We start from the raw sequence: 21769 nt of genomic DNA, 5'->3' as shown, positions 1-21769 counted from the left end.
AATTTATTTCATGACACCAGCAAAATGTGGTGCAAATTATATAAGTAAAAAAAACGAATTAAACGAAAAGAACGAAGTAAACGAAGAGAACGAAATAAACGAACAGAACAAAATAAACGAAGAAAAAGAATTAAACACGCCAAAATGTGGGGCAAATTATATAAGAAGTAAAGAGAACGAAATAAACGAAAAGAACGAAATAAACGAAGAGAACAAAGTAAACGAAGAAAACGAAATAAACGAAGAAAGCGAAATAATCGAAGAGAAAGAAATAAACAAAAACAACGAAATAAAACATCAGGATTTTACGGCAAAGATCGACGGAAAAAAGTGGACGGCATCATGGAACTGGAATAAAGAACCCGCAATTAATAATACGATCCGCGAATATAAGATGAGCGAAGGGCATGAAAGTAGTTACCGAAAAGAAATAATTGAATGGATCAACTCTGGCATTCTTGTGCCGTATAACGAGCAAGCATTGTCTCCACCTAAAGTAATGATACCGATCATGTGTGTTGTGCAAGAAAATAAAGGCAGAAAGATACGCCCAGTGGGGGACTTCCGAGCTCTCAACGAATTTGTAAATTGTCACACAGCAAATGCCGACTTTTGTCAAGAGAAACTGCGTCGTTGGAGGAAAATTGAAAGTGCTCAATATGAATTCTACCGTGAAGAAAGCATGTGATAATTACATTGATGATATATTTGTCGATGAAAGTATAAAAACAGCTGAAAATGTAGCGAAGCATCTTGAGAAATTTGGGTTGCAGTGTAAACCTCCAGAAGAGCTAGAAAAAGGACGTGTTTTAGGATTGAGAGTCAAAGGAAATAAAAATGGGGAATTGATATGGAAGCAGGACAATGTAGTACAATTCGAATCTTCAAATGCAGTTACACGATCACAGCTTTTTAGCAATTTAAGTAAACTTATTGGACATTACCCGGTGGCAGGAAGATTGCGTTTACAAGCTTCATACATCAAACAATTAGCTGGATATTCCATGGAATGAGTATGTTTCTGAAAATTGCAAAGAAAAAATGAATGAGTTGCTTCACCGTTTGGAAAAAGAGGACTCGGTTGGTGGGAAATGGCTGGTACCAGTGAATGGAAAAGCTAAGCTTTACTGTGATGCATCGTCCATAGGATTGGGTGTAGTTCTTCTAATTGGAGGAATAATTATTGAAGATGCAGCATGACTACGACCGAAGAGTGATACGCACCATATTAATATAAGTGAACTAGATTCGATACTACGAGGGTTAAATTTAACCAGTAAAGGGGATATAAAAGAACTCACAGTATACAGCGATAGCAAGAGCACCGTTAAACGCAGTTTTAAAAGATAGCAAGAGCATGGTTAAACGCAGTTTTAAAAGAAGAATATCCCGTAAAGACTCGGGGAATTATGATAAAGGAAATAGCAAAAGATATTATAATTATTGTACAATGGATTCCATCTGAATTAAATCTGTCCGATCGACTTTCACGAATCTCTCAAAAATGGTGCAGAACAGTGTGTGCAACCGGATTAATCCAACAGAAAGACATATGGAATTTCACTCAATTGGTCATTTTGGTGTCGATTGAACATTGCAACTTTGTTTACGAAACAACTAGAATGTATCACGTAAGGAGGTCTCAGCAGTAATTGCAAGTTGTAACCAGTGCAACTCCATCGATCCTTATTCCGTAAAATGGAAGCATGGTCAGCTGAGTGTAAAGCAGAATTGGAATCGGGTTGCTCTCGATGTGACGCATGTAGGTGCAGAACTATACTTATCAATGATTGACTGCGGCCCATCACGGTATACAGTGTGGCGCAAACTGGTAACCAAAACAGCGGCTGAAATTATTGAAAAGCTGGAAGAAATATTTTCCTTATTTGGACCGCCAGTTTGCCTTCTAATTGACAATGAATTTCGTTCACACACGCTAACAAGGTTTGCTGACAAATGGGACGTTGATTTAGAATATCGAGCAGCTTATCGAGCTCAAGGCAATGGTATCGTTGAACGCATACACAGATCAATTAGTAGAACAGTCGCCCGCTCACGTTGCTCAATCGCTCTGGTAGTATTACTGTACAATGAGACGATATCATCAAATTGTAGTAAAAGTTCATCGCAGCAATTTAAGCAAAAACCAACGTCGTTTATTCCAGGTGTCGATACACGTAAGAAAGTCGAAAAATATGGAGTAGACAACATATTCAAGGAAGGTGACAATGTTTGGGTAAAACCAGCTCAAGAGACAAAATGTGATTGGTCTAGGATACCTGGTATCGTACGGAAGCAAAATACCTGGTCGTTTGACGTCGAAACCGCAAATAGGGTATTCCCACGACATATCTCACACTTGCATCGCCGTATTCCAGACTCTCATAATAAAAAAGACTCATTTAATGATGGTCTTGATATACTAAAAGATGAATTTGGTAACGGTAAAGGAAGATATAACGAGGATGCTGTTCGAAATGATTGCAACGAACAAACGATAACGCGCTCCGGACGAATAATAAGAGCCCCACAACGATTAGACTTATGAGGTAATTCACCAAGAGGGCACGTTCTATTAAAGTTGGTGAATTAAAAACTTATACGTATACGTGGTAAAAGTCACGTAGATAAACGTGATGAAAGTCACGCATTCATTTATGGTTTTTAATGACTATTGTTGTTTTATAACTGTCATGGGAATTATAACTTTGTATTTATATAAGATTTTATGTAATAAAACAGAAGGTTGAAAAACGCTCAGACAGTTGTTTTTAATATACACATATAAACAAATACAAGAATGCAACACTATGCCTGAAGTAAACAAAGAAACCATGATGTTTGACTTGGTTAATTACCAATCAAAGGGTGGCATATTTATTTGGACTGCAGTTGGAATAACTCACCCCATAAATTAGTAGAAAGGGTTGTGTTCCTTTACTGAACTATCAAAAGTTGCATCTAGAATTCTTCAGCTACCAGTTTCAAGTGCAGCATGTGAGGGAAGTTTTAGCACTTATTTTAACATTCATAGTGCGAAAAGAAATTGCTTAACAACTGAAAGGGCTGGAAAACTAGTTTTTATTTCACAAAATTTAAAACTCAAAAATATTGAAAACATCAGTTATAAAAATGGTACAAGCATAACTACTCTTCAAATTAATAACTGAGTGTAAATAAAGTTCCTAGCACTTCAATGCCTTGGTCAGAGTCTGAAACAATTAATATAGAAAGTGACAGTGACTTTGTTTATGAATCATTAGATGAAGTTAGTCTAGGGCAGGAAGACTCGGACTCAGAAAGCACATCTAATTAGAATATCCTATGTAGTTTAAATACAAGTTAAAATGACTAAATTATTGGCTTTTTTGCTTAAATATTTATACTTTTTTAATTGTATATATACTACACAACACAGTGCTACACTACGTAGCACTAAATTAATTACCAATTAAAACTAATAAATAAACATAGTGATTATTCAAAAATATCAGAGTTATCAAAATAAAGTTAGAACTTTTTTTATAAGGGGTTACTGGCAATATAATTCAACATATGTAATAAACAATGTAAGACCGATTTATTACATAACAGATATTAGGATTGTCTATTTCTATATAGATTTGAAGTCTAATATTAAATAAGCATGATATTGTTATTAGTATATTTGAATTATAAAAATGGTTATTTTTTTATAGGACAAGTATGTTTTCTGTATATAAGGAGTGTGGTTATTTTGTTATAGGACAAGTATATTTTTTGTATATAAGGAGTGTAACATTTAGGAAATACAACAACACTTAAGAAGTAAAACATGACAAATAAAAACATGACTGTCTAGGTATTGGTCTTGAAGCCTAAAGTCTTGGTCTTAGTTTTGGTCTTCAAAAGGCTGGAGTATATGTCTTGGTCTCGGACCTTTTCTGTCTTTTACTTTCTTGATTCTTTCGAAAAATATCAACTTAATGATTGGATTAGTTATTAATAATAACCGTAGTTATTTACATTATTATTTCTTTATTTGTTTATGTATTCTTCTTTTGATTGGTGTATAAAAATACATAATTAAATAAAAAATAATAAATATTTTTATTTAGACTTACTTATATTTAAAAAACACACCAGCTAAAAAATCTAAAATTGCTTTTTAATGTGACAAATTTGTATGCTAATTTTATTAAGAAAAAATGATTTATTTGCTATTCTCCTAATATAAAAAAAATAAGTTAGAACCTTGTTAAACCAACGCGGCAAGTTGTATCTAAAAAGACGTGTACTCTTTTTCTTTAAGCATACCTTTGTTAAACTGTCAAAATAGCTTATAAATTTCCCGCAATTGTTAAATTCAATACTAACAACACTATCATATCAACACTATCTAATTTGAGTTCAGCTAAAATTCGTGTCACAAAGAGCATGTAGGTCTGGTGAACTTTGCATGAAATAAGATTCAACAGAAGAAAATTTACTTCAAAGACGACGAATATTAGAGATTGATAGATTTAGAGAGCTTGGTTATGATAATGGTTTTTTGTGTTTCATAGTTATTTATACTTTAGTCATTTTTTAAATTGACTAAAGAACTTGACTCAAAGCACAGGTAGTACTCAGTACACTATCTAATAGCCCAAGCAATTGCCTCATTTCTATTAATTAACTCAAAGCCGTAACAAAGGCTCCAAATGAAGCCTGAACAATACACACCAAAAGTACGAACAGCTGTTGAAAATTGGAGACCAATTTTCAACAGCTGTAAAATATAAGAGTCTTAGAGCTAAGACAAAGTTAAAGAAACCTGACCAGCCGCCCTTAGAACCATAAAACTGAGATTTAGAGCTGTACCCTCATGAAGATATAATATAATAAGTTGTCTAGTCATAAAAGCAGAGACACATGCAAAATCCATACAATAAGTTAAGAAGATCCAGCATTCAACATTCTAAACTGGAAACAATGTATTATAAATACATCTACAACATAAATACCCAATAAGTAAAGAAGGGGTGCAAAGTAGGTCAACAGGTTGAACCTGTTTACCCCTATATGTGTGAGCATGACTTTCATCGTGTTAGACATCTTAGAACCTAGGTCTTGATCTCGGTCTTGTAAAAACTTTCAAAGTCTTGGTCTCGGTCTTGGGTTGATTTTTTGATGTCTTGGTCTGGGTCTTCAAGCATTCAGTCTTGGTCTTGGTCTTGAGCCCAAATGTCTTGGTCTTAGTCTTGGTTTTAACCTTTACTCTCTTGACTACATCTCTGATATATGGTATTAATTTTTAAAGGATAAAATAAAGGAGAACTATACATTTTAAAATTCTTTGTTTCTTTAAGTTTTTTCAGCTAAAAAAGTCACAAATACACTAGAATGCGTTATATTTAAAAAACACGCTGGCTAAAAAATCTAAAATTGCTTTTTAATGTGACAAGTTTGTATGCTAAAGTTTTACTTTTTCCAATAGAAATTTCCGTTTTTCAAAATTTATATTAAAAGAAGGAAAATTTTTGTTTAATTTTGTTAAATAGGTACTTTCCGTACAAATATCGAAAAATAGTTCTTTAAAAGTGCGGAGTTTTTTAACAGTGTATAGGGTGACTTATGTAAAACTCTTTCGCCAAGTTCTTCATGTCCGCAAATATTAAAAATTTATCCTTTTTTAAAATTGTTTTGTTCTGTATGCGCAAAATATGAATATAAAGACTTATAAATTCCAATAAAAGACTTATACATTTATTTTTTAGGTATTAATAGAATGCTGAACTGTGATGTGCACCAAAGGTAAAAAAAGTTTACGAAACCTAATTTTGATATCATTTACAATGCTTAAACCATTCAGATGATAAAGAACCGACAGAAAATGACGGAGATATTACAATTTAGTTAACTAAAAATCTATAAATAATTAATTTTATTTGTAACATATATATTATTATTCTTCGAAAATGTAAACTTCATTTTCGAAAAGTTGAAAAAATCTAAATTTCATTTAGTGATTTATTTAGCGAAAGTGCCTCCTACAGAAAATTTGCTGGCCCTATTATTTACTTAATAACGCAAATCATCTAATTTTTATGAAACATGATGTTGTTTCATAGATTTTCACAAATTTTTTAAACTGAGACAAAACCATTATTTTAATTAAGAAAAATCTCCATTATTTAAATTGAGACAAAACACTCTAAACATTTATTGTGAAAAATTTACGAAAAATATATTTATTTATATAAAAGTGTTACGCAAGTTTGTCTTTGTTTATGTGTTTCCTCAAAAACAAAGACCTTATACAGTTAGCTTAAGTCTATTTATTCAGACCGATAGTAGAGCCTTTTCGTTTATGTTTATTATAGAATAACATTTGCGAAAGTTCAACTGCCAATATTTTCACCATAGTGTCTATATTTACACCATTAATTTAAAAATTTATATATATTATTAAAAATCAAAAATGTGATATTTATGTTTTCGTAGATGTTTTGAATTATAGCAGTTTGACTGAGGCCATTTTCATTTTATAATATAAACTTTTTATAAACGATTTATAATTCCCTACAGAGGCAATTTTACGGGTACTAAACGATATTTTATTCCCTTAACAATAGTTGAAGACTTTTGATTGATATACAACGCTTTTAGTTGTGATAATTTAGCAACGTACAGATGGTTTAGCAATGTACGGTCATAATCAGTAAGCAACGTACAGACATAGTCAGTACGTTTTAACTTAATGTGAGACCCTAAACAAAATAAGTTGTTGAATTCCTTACCCCTTACAATCTTATCATAAAGCCCTTACATTACAAACCTTTACCTTAAATTTTAAAATAAAAGACACTAACAATATGTTATATGTTACAAGAAAAAATAAAAGACACTAACAATATGTTATGTGTTACAAGAAAATATAAAAGACACTAACAATATGTTATGTGTTACAAGAAAAAATAAAAGACACTAACAATATGTTATGTGTTACAAGAAAATATAAAAGATACTAACAATATGTTATGTGTTACAAGAAAAAGTAAAAGACACTAACAATATCTTATATGTTACAAGAAAAAATAAAAGACACTAACAATATGTTATGTGTTACAAGTAAAAATAAAAGACACTAACAATATGTTATGTGTTACAAGAAAAAATAAAAGACACTAACAATATGTTATGTGTTACAAGAAAATATAAAAGACACTAACAATATGTTATGTGTTACAAGAAAATATAAAAGATACTAACAATATGTTATGTGTTACAAGAAAAAGTAAAAGACACTAACAATATCTTATATGTTACAAGAAAAAATAAAAGACACTAACAATATGTTATGTGTTACAAGTAAAAATAAAAGACACTAACAATATGTTATGTGTTACAAGAAAAAATAAAAGACACTAACAATATGTTATGTGTTACAAGAAAATATAAAAGACACTAACAATATGTTATGTGTTACAAGAAAAAATAAAAGACACTAACAATATGTTATGTGTTACAAGAAAATATAAAAGATACTAACAATATGTTATGTGTTACAAGAAAAAGTAAAAGACACTAACAATATCTTATATGTTACAAGAAAAAATAAAAGACACTAACAATATGTTATGTGTTACAAGTAAAAATAAAAGACACTAACAATATGTTATGTGTTACAAGAAAAAATAAAAGACACTAACAATATGTTATGTGTTACAAGAAAATATAAAAGACACTAACAATATGTTATGTGTTACAAGAAAATATAAAAGATACTAACAATATGTTATGTGTTACAAGAAAAAGTAAAAGACACTAACAATATCTTATATGTTACAAGAAAAAATAAAAGACACTAACAATATGTTATGTGTTACAAGTAAAAATAAAAGACACTAACAATATGTTATGTGTTACAAGAAAAAATAAAAGACACTAACAATATGTTATGTGTTACAAGAAAATATAAAAGACACTAACAATATGTTATGTGTTACAAGAAAATATAAAAGACACTAACAATATGTTATGTGTTACAAGAAAAAATAAAAGACACTAACAATATGTTATGTGTTACAAGAAAAATAGTTCTACTTCAATACAAACGTTATAGCTTATTACGTTATCGCCACTTAATTGAAGTAAATTGTGCAGTTATCAAAATTAACCTAAACTTAATCATTTAGGCACTAGATTGACAACATATTAAGACGTTCTTATCCTATTGTGATGTGCAAATGGTGTTTTAATAGCCTAAGTTACAAAAAGATGATTGCTTTTTTTGTGCAGTTTAACACCAAAATTCACATATACTCACATAAACGAAACTTGAACATTTGGAAAAACAAAGATTTGTATTCAATCAGAAGTAATTGTTGTAGATTCCAGCAACATTTTATTTGATCACCAAATTTGAAACATCTCTATTGACTTCACATGTAATGCCTATATCTATTGAAGAGATCAACAAGAAACGTCTCGGTAAAAAAGTTCTTAAAAAATAAATTACTCATAAACTTTTAAGTTCCTACTAAAAAACATTTGGAATATATATAAAGAGTTAAAGCATAATATCAAAAAGTTGTGACGTATGTCGATAGCAAGAAGGATAAAATTTAGTATAACATATTGTTTCGAATTGATATTTGGAATTATATTAGTTCTAAAAGTGATTGTGATTTACAGCTAAACGTCGGTTTATTTATCTGAGTTGTTTCTTAGTTGCGCCACTGCTGCTTATTGATTCTTTTTTTTCTTCAATAAAATATTTTTTAAAGTTTCGTTTAAATCAACTTTAAACTGTTTTTCTTATAAAAATTTGAAAAAAAATCAATCTATTACCAGAGAAAAAAACTAATAGTATAACTTTATTAAAGCAAAAGTAACCTATAGATTTTAAAATTCAAATTACAAAAAACGAATGCATAAAACGCTTATTTGCATTATTAGTTATTAAATTTAAATACGTCTTCATGTCGTTGTAGACCACTTTTTGAACCTTTTTTTACTTTTATACTTTTCAAACCATATTTTCTTTTACTCAAAATGTCAGCATAAGCTTGTTCGTGGCTTTTAGTACATTTTCCGGTGAATATTTTACCTCACAGGCAATGGTTACATTAGGCAAGGATTTTTATTGAGAATCTTTTTCAAATATAAATTGTCTGTATTTTTTACTTTTTTTAGTTTTAAATCTCACTAAATTAAAAGTTTATAAAATTTTATTAATTTATGTTCCAAATTTGCAAACGTTTTTGTTACCAATAAGCTAACATCCCAATAAACTTACATAGCCTGTTACCGTAAAACGGAAGATGAATAGGGACAATTTTTAAGGTTATTTTGGTTTCTCGTATTAAATATTGGTCCTTTTTTTACATTTGTATTTATAGTGTTAAGAATGACCATACAATGCTCCTTTGAAAATTTTTTGATAAATAGAGTTATTAAATGACCTTATTTTTTGTTTAATTTCTGCTTGTTCCGACGTTTGTCTGCATGTGGGGTCAATAGGGACCCCAAATGCGGGGTCAATGTTTTATTAAACCTATGTACCTAAAGTGCACAGATACTATTCAACACTTTCCAAGATGTACAGTGGACACACCTTTGTTTACAATCGGACAAAACCTTTATTTACTAGAAAAAAACAATTTATTATTAAAGTTGACTTCACATCTAGTATTTACATCCATTGAAAAGATCAACAAGAATCGTTTTGGTGAAAAAATTCAAAATATGCAAAACATCGAAACCGAAACACCACTTGATTGATTAGTTTTGCCACTAGAGCGATGCCCAGAAGCTCCCTTTGAGGGTTTATTACTTATGTCCAGTTATATACGGGCGAACCTCTTCGAGTAGAGGTAGACAATATAAAAGCAACTACGTTGTGAACCTCTACCAGCTGTCATAGTCAGCCCTCGAGCCATACATGCTTCCTAACATCTTCCACACAAGTCAAGTAGCAGCTAAAAACAGAAAAATAGAACAGATACTACACTTAATTTCAGCCATTATGCCAAGAAGCATTAAAATAATAGTGTTTTAAAACAATTAACAAATTTTCTACAATAAGACAAATCAAACCACTATCTTCCTCTTATCAAAACTTCCTCTGCGGAAATGTTAAGTAAACTAGTCTATTGATTGTGGCTCTTGCTTCAACTTTGTGGTCTGCAATCGTAAATAAAAAGCCGCAACCAAAAACAAGATGTTAGAGTTTATTCATCAAAAATTTATATTTCTAAAATAGAACTTTTTGAGGTTTCTATTCTTTGAAAAGTAATTTACCGACAGTTTAAAAACTTTATTTGCAGTTCACAAATAACAAGAAAGAATCTTTTATATGTAAAATGTAAAATGTTTTATCGGCAATACTCAGAAAATAGTTATGCATAGTTTCTGTTGCGTATATAAAACTCTCTAAATCAATAAAAATAATACGTGTTAATAATAGGGTAAAGCTAACAATGACTATTTACAAATACACCAGTAAACCAAAAAAACTCGTTTTTTTTACGGACAGTTTTACTTTAAGTTTAACACGTGTTATATGATGTTTTAAAGTCAAATTTAAATGTCGCGTACATTAACATATGGTAATACTATATTAACATATGTTAATGGTGATTGAAATCTGAGGAAGATATGCTGTCCACCTTGCACATCTCCATTAGCACGTAAAATATGTAAAAATATTACCAGAGGTAAAGTAGAATTATCTTTTTTTAAATAATTATTGTGTGGCAATTACCAGGGTGAATAAGTATTTAAGATAAAATAGTATAGTATTGATGTCTTAAAAATAATCCACTCTGGATTTAAAAATAGGTACTATTTGAAATAATGTTTTTCATAACCATTTTCTGAACATGTTTGTAGTTTTTCAGTATATATTTGTGTTTATTTGCTTATGATACCGAAAAAATTTATTAAAAAACAATTAAACCCTTTTCATTTATTCAAAAAAATGAAATATAATGTTAACTAAGAAATAATAATATTTTAAATAATAAAATCTTTAGCCTCAATAAATATTTCTGAGCTTTTCTGGTTGGAAAGCAGTGGCTTATTATGATCATTACACTCTGAATATCTTAACAGTATATTTGTCGTAAGGAAGGGGGCCCAAAAAAAATTTTCCACCCACACATTTTTATCCTCTCCAGATTTGGAGAGCACAATAATGGGCAAATATAAAATATATACGCATAACTCTATAAAAACACAAAGTTTACTACTTTTTTAAAATAAATTAAATTTTTACTCTCTCTTACTCAAGATAATTTACTTTACCACTGATAAATAGTAATATAAGGCTACTTTACAATGTTTTTGTAAAGTAGCCTTATATGAAACATTTTTTGTTTTAACTTTATAATTACCTACCATATTAATTGTAATGCTATTTCAAAATTAATGCAAATAAACAATAAATAGTTATTACTAATTTATATTTTTGTGTGTTTTACTTGTGCATCTTAATTTATAATGGAGCCCAGGCCTTAAGGCATGGCAGGGGTCGAGGGGAAAATCTCCCCCCCCCCCCCATAACCTCCCTGGCTAGTTCGACCTTGTTTAATTGGCACAGCATTAAATTGTGTATGGTTAAGTTGTATAACATTTTATATAATATTACCCAGCATTAGTGACACAGACCAATAACAAAAAAAAAATTCAGCTGTCAAGCAAACAATACGTTTTTTGCATAGTATTTACGCTACTTTTAAGAGCCAGGTTGACACACTTTTGAATGATTTTATTTTGACAATCTTAGTGATTTGCTTAAGATTTGAACACAAATATCTTTATTGCTAAACATCAAAAAAAAAATTTTTGTTGGCCTGGCTTTTTTCTAGAAGCTCCAAAAAGAAGCCGCTCAGTATTTTTAAATTAGTTTCTTCTAAGAAATTATTTATGCTTAATGACTCAAAAAGCAAAAATTGCAAACAATACTAAAAAATTTATTGACGAAACTTTGGAAACTTTTTATGATTAAAGTCTCAATTTTATCTTGCGTGTCAAGTAAATCTAATTCGAATAAAGTTAACACGAAGCTACTTTATACTTACATACATAATGTAATATAATATATACATATATAACATACATGTATATATAAACTTTAAAAAGCTCTCTTTCTTCTACTAACCATTTTTTCATTCACTTTTGTAAGTTGTACTATCTGTATGTTGTAAGTTGTACTTTTGTAAGTTGATGTTGTAGTAGCTGCGTGACTATGTAATTAAATAATGGTTGTATTTCACAAATCAACAACATTTTTATGATTTAATGATCAGGAAATATTATTATAAAAAGGTATTTTTTTTAATATAACGGTAATCTTAAAATATTAAGAACGATTTAAACAAAATAGAGTCAATAATTTTATTAAAAAACTAAGCTATCATTATGATTTTTTTTACATATGTAAAAACAAAGAAATATTAAGTTTCAAAGGATGAAATAAAAAACACAAAACACACTTTTTCATTATAAATATATATTCAATAGAAAAAAAATTCTGATAAAAACACAAATTTAAAAAGAAATTCTTTTTCTTTATGTAAAACTAAAAATAAGCCAATGTGAAAGTATAATAAAGACGCGTAGTTTAATACCTAAATATAGTATGTTTATAAATGCCTTAATAGATATTTATTTAAATTGTTATTATATTTAGATCATTATTTAAACAGTTTTATTAGTTCATACATACTGTAAGAGTATTTAAAAAGTCTACAAAACAGACAAAAATAAAATTATTATTTCCAAAAATAGCTATTCGAAATACTTATAATACAAATTGAATTGAATTATATATAGAAACATACAAAGTTATTTAAAACACATACTCAATAAATTGAACAACATTTTATTTTAAGATAGTACACACATGTTTCTAAAAATAGCTTTTAAAATAATATTTTTGTATATAAGGGGGAGGACATGTCAAGATAACTTTAACCTTAGCAAATATCAAAACTCGAGTCAGCTGAAGAGAACATCTGTACAAAATAGTTAAAAATTACTCAAGGTTGGTGAGTTTTTAGAATTATCAATACAAATAAGATATAAGTAAATATTTACTTGACACATACTAAAAAGCTACTTTTAATAATTCAATTAGTTAAATAAATGTCGGACACAAAAGTAACTTACGAAGCTAACTACGGTTTAACTTTTATATAACGCCTCATTACATGTTATTGCAATATTATAAAAAACAAGGCGGATTGTGATAAAATATAATTGAAATTTAAAATCTTCAAATTGCTTAACTGAGTGGCTTTTTCAACTTCAATTTTATGTACCTGCAAATTAGCAGCTGTGGTGCCGTTAAACTAGGAGAATCGGTGAAACAAAATTTCGTGGTGTGTTGTGTCTTAACAAATATAATAAAAGCTATACGCACACAAACACACGCAAGTTCATACTAACACACACTTACACACAAACACATACACAGTATTCGTTATTAATATACAATAACTATTGTCGTTTGAGAAAATACGTCCAAATAGTATTTGCATCAAGTGCTTAATAGAACTCCACCACGTTTGCTGGAATTATTTTCTTTTTTTTATAATTTTAAGTAAATGTACAGAAAGTGGGAGATAATGTATGAGAATATTAAGTACTAATAAACTTACTTTTTAGATATTACCGGAATATTGACGTGTAAAAACATGTGCATCAAAAACGAGGAAATTTACGACAACATTACGTTACCTGGTTTTTATCCAGTTATTTGTCAAAGTTATCCTGATGATGAAGAACCAACTGGTGATGATGGAGAAATCACTATCTAATCACTAAAAATATATGAACTATTTGTACAATTTATATTGTACATAATATCATTCTATAATTAAACTATTCAAACAAAATTGAAAAAGCTTATTTCTTTGCATGTCATGATTATCAATACCAATTCCTCATATAAAAATTCACAAGTTCATGCGACACAGTTTAATAAATAGTTATATAATTAAGCAGTTTATCTCATTTTCTGAAGTATACTGTTATTTTTATAAACACATATTAGCGCGTAACATGTAAATTTAAATCAAATAAAGGAATTTTAAACATTTACAAAAACCTGTATAAAAAATAAATGTTAAGATGAAAATTCATTTTTTTTCCCAAAATTTAAAGTCCCTCTTATCTTTTTTAAAACTTAAATAAACTAAAATTTATAAATTTTTTTTTAACTAGACATCTGAGATCATTATGAATCTACGGTGTATTGATTCATTCTAACTAAATAATAGTAATTTTAGGATGGTAATGGCAGGTTGTTTTTTTTAGGGTGAAAGGGGGCCTCTGACCTACTAGCCACAGTACTGTGCAGAAGCGTATACTGTTGCTTACTTTAGCAGTTGCAGATTTTGATTTGTGAAGTTTTTATAAACTTTGTGATCAGGAATAATAAAGTAAAAAGTTCGACACTTTTGAAAGAATGTAACATCGTTAATGCTTTCCCACAAAAATTCGATTCAGTTGAAAAAGTGTAACTTCATCAATGGTTAGAAATTCTATGCTATGAAATTCCTATCGCTTCAGTCAGGATCTTCCATTGGGCAGGACTTGCATTAAAAAAATAGGTATAAAGCGAAAAGGTTGATTCAACTGCATGAGCGCCAGCCAAGCTCAGACTGTTAGCGCTACAAGGAACGTACAGAGTTTCCGAATAATTTTTCCTTATAAAGGCATGAGCTCTCTTGTAAGCACCTGCAATATGGATCCATAACCGTATCCCTGACCACGACAGTTTCAAATATCCAAATCTAGTCTGGCTACAAAGAGGGGTTAGCACTAATTATCACCAAGTTAGGTAAATATTACATCCTCCTCTGTTGGATAAAGTTCCTCATTTTGACTCTGATACAGTCACTTTGAAATTAACTTAGTTCAGGTTCAGGTGAATAGTTTGAGCCCCCCACAGACCCGCAGTTCTTCGTATCAAACATTTTGAATGCAGCAGGTGATCTTAAAAATGGAGGAGAGCTTATTGGTTCCTCTTAGCACTCATAGACTGACTGGGATGTTCTTTATAATGGTCATTATAAGGAGGATCCGTTAAGAAAAAAGTTAGTAATTATAACATAGATTATAATACCAGAAGTTGTTAAAAGAAGAAAAAATATGATACAAAGAACAGTTAACTTACTGTTGAAGATATTGTTTAAAATAATTTTTATTTCCTGCAAATTTTTCTATTCAATACATAAAAAAACGTCCCAATAGATTGTTACATCAATTTTCAAGGGAAGTTGTAAACAAAATATTAGCTTTTTTTTCCCTTAACTTAGCAACCGCAAAAATAACAATTTAAAACAAAAATTATAATATTGCTTTTATTTTTTTAAGTGCATAAAAATTCCTTACGGTCTTATCACACAACACATCACTCCAAACAAATCTCGCAAAACTTGCCCAGAGATGGCTTTGAACCACCAACCTCGTGCTTCTGAGCCAAGCGCGCCACCAATATCTAAAATATACATATAAAAAATCCTTTTTGAACTATGAACCAACTTATTTAACCTATAACTATTAACTATAAAAATAATAAAACTCATTGTTTATCAATCAACTTGCTTTACCAAATACTTATTTAATAAACATTAACACTTATCCTAAACGTAAATCAGAAGCCTTACTTCAGCAAATTTACCCAACTCATCAAATTGAAATTTCCGAAATTTCCACCAACAATTTGTGCAAAATTTTTTTATCTTATTGGGTTTAAAGTAGGCATTCCGTTTAATCTAACCCGATGCAAAAACTCAAATACTTGATACCTAACCGGGTCCAAGTAGAGAAAAGGTGGCTTGTTTTCCTAAAAATGCGACGCTGGATTTTCTATTTTTCTCCAACAGTTAAATCGTCAACAAATGCCTCGTTCACTTTTACTTCTCTTAACTTTAACTTTAACTTCTCTCAACTTATAAATCACGAGCTAGCATGCCTAACTGTTCATGAGCTTACGAAATACGCCCGGTTCTATCTAATTAAGCTACGACTAAAACCTTTTTTATTTCAAAAATAATTTATAAGTTAATTCTAATAATAGAGTTTAAAATTAAAATTTTGTGCATTTTTATTCCGAATACTAAAGTTTCAACTTTAAATACAAAACTAAGCAGCTTTCTTACTGTCAATCATTAAAATGTTTTCTGCTTGTTGTGAGAAAAAAAAAAAAAAACGGCGTTTCTTCGAGCTCGACACCCGGGTCAAGGGACCTTTTCTCGAAGACCCTGCTAGAAGCTCATATGAAAAATTCTCTAAGATACAAACGATACGCTATTATGTCATTAACTTCATGTTTATGCAAAAAATGTGTTGATGGACATATAGTCAATTAACAGTAGTTTTCAAATACTCTAAAAAGACAAGTTATTAGGTGATTAAATAAAAATTCGTATCAATAGAACATTTAGTATTTAATTGTTATAGTATTATTTCTGAATCTCCCCTAAAACGTCTCGAGTAGCTGATGTTATAAAGTTAAAGCTAAATACACGATTGATACAGCGTAGTTTTTGTTACTGATATAGCAGTGTTGGTGTAGCTATGGTAAAGTTATTTTTTACCATTGCTACACTAACTATTATTAGAACTACCATTTTTACTATTAAAACATATTGTTAAAGTAGCTACGCTTCAAAACAGTTCTAATTAGACTATAACCAATATGAATTAATTATCATTTATTTTTTCATAATATAATTTGCTATTTGTATAGTGTTGAGTATATTTCCTTGTGCTATGATTTTAAATACTAAGGTATAGCACAAATATCGTGCACCATGTACCATATAGCACCTATTGCTGAGCGTTTCTTTTAACTAACGCGATAATGTATTAAAGAAATAATGTGTTCGCACATCAATTGCTAACATGCTAAACATTTCAATGACTCCTAATAACTATTTAATATTTTTCCTTCTTAATTCTAAACATCGAGTTCGATCAACTGACATTGGTCTTATGCACCAATAACACTTTTAGCTTGGTATTAAATAAACGTTTACTTCCTATACATACATATGCAAGTACTTTATATTTTTACTCTAATATCATTCACCATTTTGACTTGTTAAACTTTGCTCAATAAGTTACGGCACATTTTACATTTGACTTAACTTGCTGCTGTTATTGTTGTAGTTGCAGATGTTGTTGTGTGTTAATTTATTGGCTGCCCATCATCAAAGTAACCTTCCGTTACTTTCATGATGGGCAGCCGTCTCTAATATCTTTTATTTTAAATTTTATTTTATAATTATTTTAAATGAATTTTAAATAATAACAAAAACTAATATAATAACAACGGAGTCTATACACTAACATTACATATAGACACAATTAATTTAGAAATTAATTAAAAATAGTCTCAATGTTAGCTTGGTTTAAATGATAGCATTTAAACTTTAAATTTATTGCAAAAAGAAAACACTATAACCAGATATCTTATTGTATAACATAAATGCCAGGGGACCCCCAGCCACAAAAACAGGTTAGTATCCCATAAAAGGATTGACTCTCTATGTACACTAGGGTACATGGAGATTTATGAATATATATGATAAATTCCGGATAAGTTTGTGTTTATATGCATGTATATGTATATGTTTCTTGTATGGTTATGTTGTGTTAAAATTTATATCATTTAACTAGAATTCAAAGCTTAACGGAGGTTAAGATTTTTTCTAAAATCTCTATAAAAAAGCAACTCAGGCTTTTTAAATAAGTTTCTACTTAAAAATTATATATGCTTAATGACTCAAAAAGCAAAAAATGAAAAGAATGCTATAAAATTGACAGTTAAACCTTGGAATTATTCTACAACTAACGTTTCGATTTTGTCACGCGTGCCAAGTAAATCTAATTCGTATAAAATTAACAAGAAGTTACTTTAATTAAAATTAAAACATGCTCTTTGTTTTCTACTAGAACATACTTTCAATCATTTTTGTAAATGGATTTTGGAGTAGTTCGTGATTATACAGATAAATAATGGTTATATCACGCAACCAAACACATTTTTGCGATTTAATAATCAGGAAAGATTATTTTACAAAAGTTTTTTTTTAATATAACGGTAATCTTAAAATGTCAAGAATGACTTTCTTTTTTTTTACTCTTTTTTGGCATATTTAAAAACAAAGAAATATTAGTTAAGTTTCAAAAGATAAAATAAAAAACATAAAAAATATTTTTTTGTCCTAATATATCAATTCAATAAATAAATTCTGATATTAACATAAATTTACAAAGAAATTCTTCTTCTTTATGTAAAACAAAAGATTTATTGTTTCTACCTACTGTTGACAGCATTTAAAAAATTTTTATACGGGAAAAAAAAGATATAAAGCGACAAATATACGCAAAAATAAAATTATTAATTCCAAAAATAGATATTTGAACCACATATATTACAAATTACCTTGAATTATATATAGAAACATTCTAATAAAAAAATCAATTTTTCCAAAAGTTATTTAAAACACAAACTCAATAAATAAAGCAGCATTTTTGTTTAAAATAGTTCACAAATGTTTCTAAAAATAGTTTTAAAAAAAATATTTTTGTATATAAGGTGGTGGATTATTCAAGACCACTTAGCAAAATTCAAAACTCGAGTCAGCTGAAGGGAATAACCTGCACAAAATAGTGAAAGGAGTAAATAAAGAAGGTAGTTCTGTTTTTTTTATTCATGATTATAAAAAAGATATATGTATATATTATCCTGACGTTTACTAAAAAGCTACCTTAAAAAAATCAATTAATTTAATAAATATTAGAAACGAAAGTATGTAGCTACATAAGCTACTACGGTTTAACTTTTATATAATGCTACATTACATAGTATTGCAGCATTATTTAAAATAAGACGGATTTAGATAAAATATAATTATGTTTTGTAATAAGACAAAATGGAAAAATTAATGAAAAAACTTTATTAGACGGCCGTAATGCAGTGCTGCGCCACTCTCTAACCACGTGGTTAGAGCGCTTACTTTAGAAGCAAATGACCCAGGGTTTCAAGCGAGCTCTGGGCATATTTTGCGCCATCGGTAAGAAAAGAGGCATGAACTTCCAAGTTAAATACTCTTTCCCGGTCTCTCTGATAAGACCGCTAGGTCATTTTAGGGCACCTAAAACAAAAATATATAAAAAGAAAAAGACCACTAAGTCTTTTAGAAGTATACTAAAAACTACACGCACATACACACACACACACACACACACACACACACACACACACACACACACACACACACACGCACACACACACACACACACACATACACTTACACATAAAAACACTCACAATTGTTGTTAATAATGTAAAACAACTTTTGTTGTTTAAAAAAAAAACATCCTAGCAGTACTTGCATCCGATGCTAATGACATATCTGTCGCATTTTGCCGGATATTTTTTATTTTAATAACTGTTTGTAAATACACAGAAAGTGTGAGATTTCTTATGACTAATAACCTTATAATTTAGATTTTAACGGAGTATTGACCTGTAATAAAATGTGCATCAGTAATAAAAAATCTTCCGACAACGCTACGTTACCTGATTTTTATCCAGTTATTTGCCAAAGTTATCCTGATGATGAAGAACCGACCGGTGATGATGAAGAAATCACAATCTAACCACTAAAATATTTACTTAAATTATTTATAATATTTATATCGTACATAATATCATTGTACAATTAAATTATCGAATAAAATTAAAAGAGTTTATTTCATTCAGTGTCATAATATACTATTTCCCCATACTAAAATTTATTGTTTCACAGTTGAAACCATTTAATATATAATTAAGCAGCTCATCTTATTTACTGAAGTATGTTGTCATTTTTATGGATAATAATAAGTTTGCAGAAACATGTAAAAAAATTACGGGTATAAAAATGAAAAAGATTTTAAGCTAAAAAATCTTTTTTTTTTTGAAAGTTCAAAATTTGTCAATTCAGTTTGTTAGTTTTTTTCCAGCTTAAATAACGTCAATCTAAAATTTATTAACTTAAGTCCATCTTTTATTTGATCATTATAAACCTAGAGTAAATTGTTTCATTCCAGCCAATAGTTTTGTGGCCTGATGACAGTTTTTTTATTTAATTACCTTTATTTTATTAATTTATTTTTATTTGGGGGAGAGGAAGGAAGTATTAAACCCACTACCCAACAGTACTGTTAAGGAATGTATACTTCCACTTGTTTTAGTAGCAGCAGATTTTGTATTGTTAAGCTTTTATTAATTAAAAAATTTAACAGTAATAATAGAATATAAAGTACTACAATGTTGAAAAATTGTACCATCGCTAACTCTTTCCTCATAAAGGCTTTAAGTTAAGCAATATGTAATATAATTTCTTTTAATCACCCAATAATCACATAAAGTAAAGGTAAAAGTTAAAAAGGTTAAAAAACTGCTAGGTATGCTCTTGCATTGTTTTATAAATGTTCTTCTCCAAGTTCTAAATATTGTTTATTGTTCTTTTAAATTCCATAGTTGGAATAATTGTTTTAAAATTGCCGCAACATTGGCATTCAATAGCTCTTTAGGGCGTGCAATTCTAGTTATATTACCCTCAATGATATATTGGAGCTTATTTACACTAAACTGCTGGCATGTTGTCAATTTCTAGCATTATACATTATGTGATCTAAATCATCAAGTGATTTAGATACGTAAAATCAAATAGAATTGCTAACCGAAAGCTCTGCCATTGGTGGTATAATACTGATTATTCCAAATCTGATGTATGATAAGAGAATGGAAAAATTAATAAAAGAAAAAAAAAAAAGAGAGAAGCTCACTCACATTAAAAAAAAGTAATTTGGGGAGGAGGGAGGTGCAACACCCCCCCCCCCTACCTAAGTTGATGTATACACACTACATGTAAATTCTTTTTAAAAAGTTTGTTGACTGTATGCATTTAAATCTCATTTTTAATAAATAGTACTTTAGTTATTAAAAGTAAACATTTTTGATACTCGGGTGTATTAAACTATTACCACCACATCATCTAAGTTATCTTTATTTATTAATCATACAGGCCAATCTATATATATATATATATACATATATAAATATATATATATATATATATATATATATATATATATATATATATATATATATATATATATATATATATATATATATATATATATATATATATATATATATATATATATATATACATATACATATATATATATATATATATATATATATATATATATATATATATATACATATACATATATATATATATATATATATATATATATATATATATATATATATATATACATATTTACATATATATAATTATCTATATATATATTTATATATATATATATATATATATATATATATATATATATATATATACATATATATATATATATATATATATATATATATATATATATATATATATATATGATATATATATATATATATATATATATATATATATATATATATATATATATATATATATATATATATATACATATATACAGTATCGGACAAAACGAGTGCAACCAAATAATGCTAATTTAGTTTCTTCATATAAAAGTGCTGCATTTTTTAAATTTAGAGAAATAACTATGTGACTGTTTAGAGAAAAAGTTCTTCAAGGTTTATTCATCACAAAGTTCATTATTTGTACACGAAAATTAATAAATTAATCAAAAGTATTAAAAAAAGTTGATTTCCTTCTGGACAAAACAAGTGCAACTCGACAAAATGTTGACC

At 28.7% G+C, this 21769-nt stretch overlaps 1 protein-coding gene and 2 long non-coding RNA genes across 4 annotated transcripts in view; 2 read left to right on the top strand and 1 right to left on the bottom strand.

The window, feature by feature from the left end:
• The first annotated feature begins 1041 nt into the window (after window positions 1-1041).
• On the top strand, window positions 1042-2548 carry LOC136080352 (uncharacterized). The gene is made up of 2 exons (XM_065796969.1): window positions 1042-1194; window positions 1622-2548. The coding sequence occupies exons 1-2, from the start codon at window positions 1042-1044 to the stop codon at window positions 2546-2548; spliced, it is 1080 nt and encodes a 359-aa protein (XP_065653041.1).
• A 10374-nt stretch (window positions 2549-12922) lies between these two features.
• Window positions 12923-13873, top strand: LOC136080825 (uncharacterized). Its single transcript, XR_010638675.1, has 2 exons — window positions 12923-13012; window positions 13636-13873. It is a non-coding gene; the product is annotated as an uncharacterized LOC136080825 (long non-coding RNA).
• The window catches only part of LOC136080824 (uncharacterized), a 28514-nt gene continuing 19736 nt past the window's right edge, over window positions 12992-21769 (bottom strand). For both annotated transcript variants that reach the window (XR_010638674.1, XR_010638673.1), the window contains exons 3-6: window positions 19568-19650; window positions 15367-15472; window positions 13708-13790; window positions 12992-13360 (exon numbers count right to left, since the gene is read on the bottom strand). This is a non-coding gene — a long non-coding RNA (uncharacterized LOC136080824). The remainder of the gene's footprint in view (window positions 13361-13707; window positions 13791-15366; window positions 15473-19567; window positions 19651-21769) is intronic.

The sequence above is a fragment of the Hydra vulgaris genome, chromosome 05 (assembly GCF_038396675.1).
Source record: "Hydra vulgaris chromosome 05, alternate assembly HydraT2T_AEP".
Classification (NCBI taxonomy): Eukaryota; Metazoa; Cnidaria; class Hydrozoa; order Anthoathecata; family Hydridae; genus Hydra; species Hydra vulgaris.
This window is presented reverse-complemented; position numbering and strand designations above follow the sequence as displayed.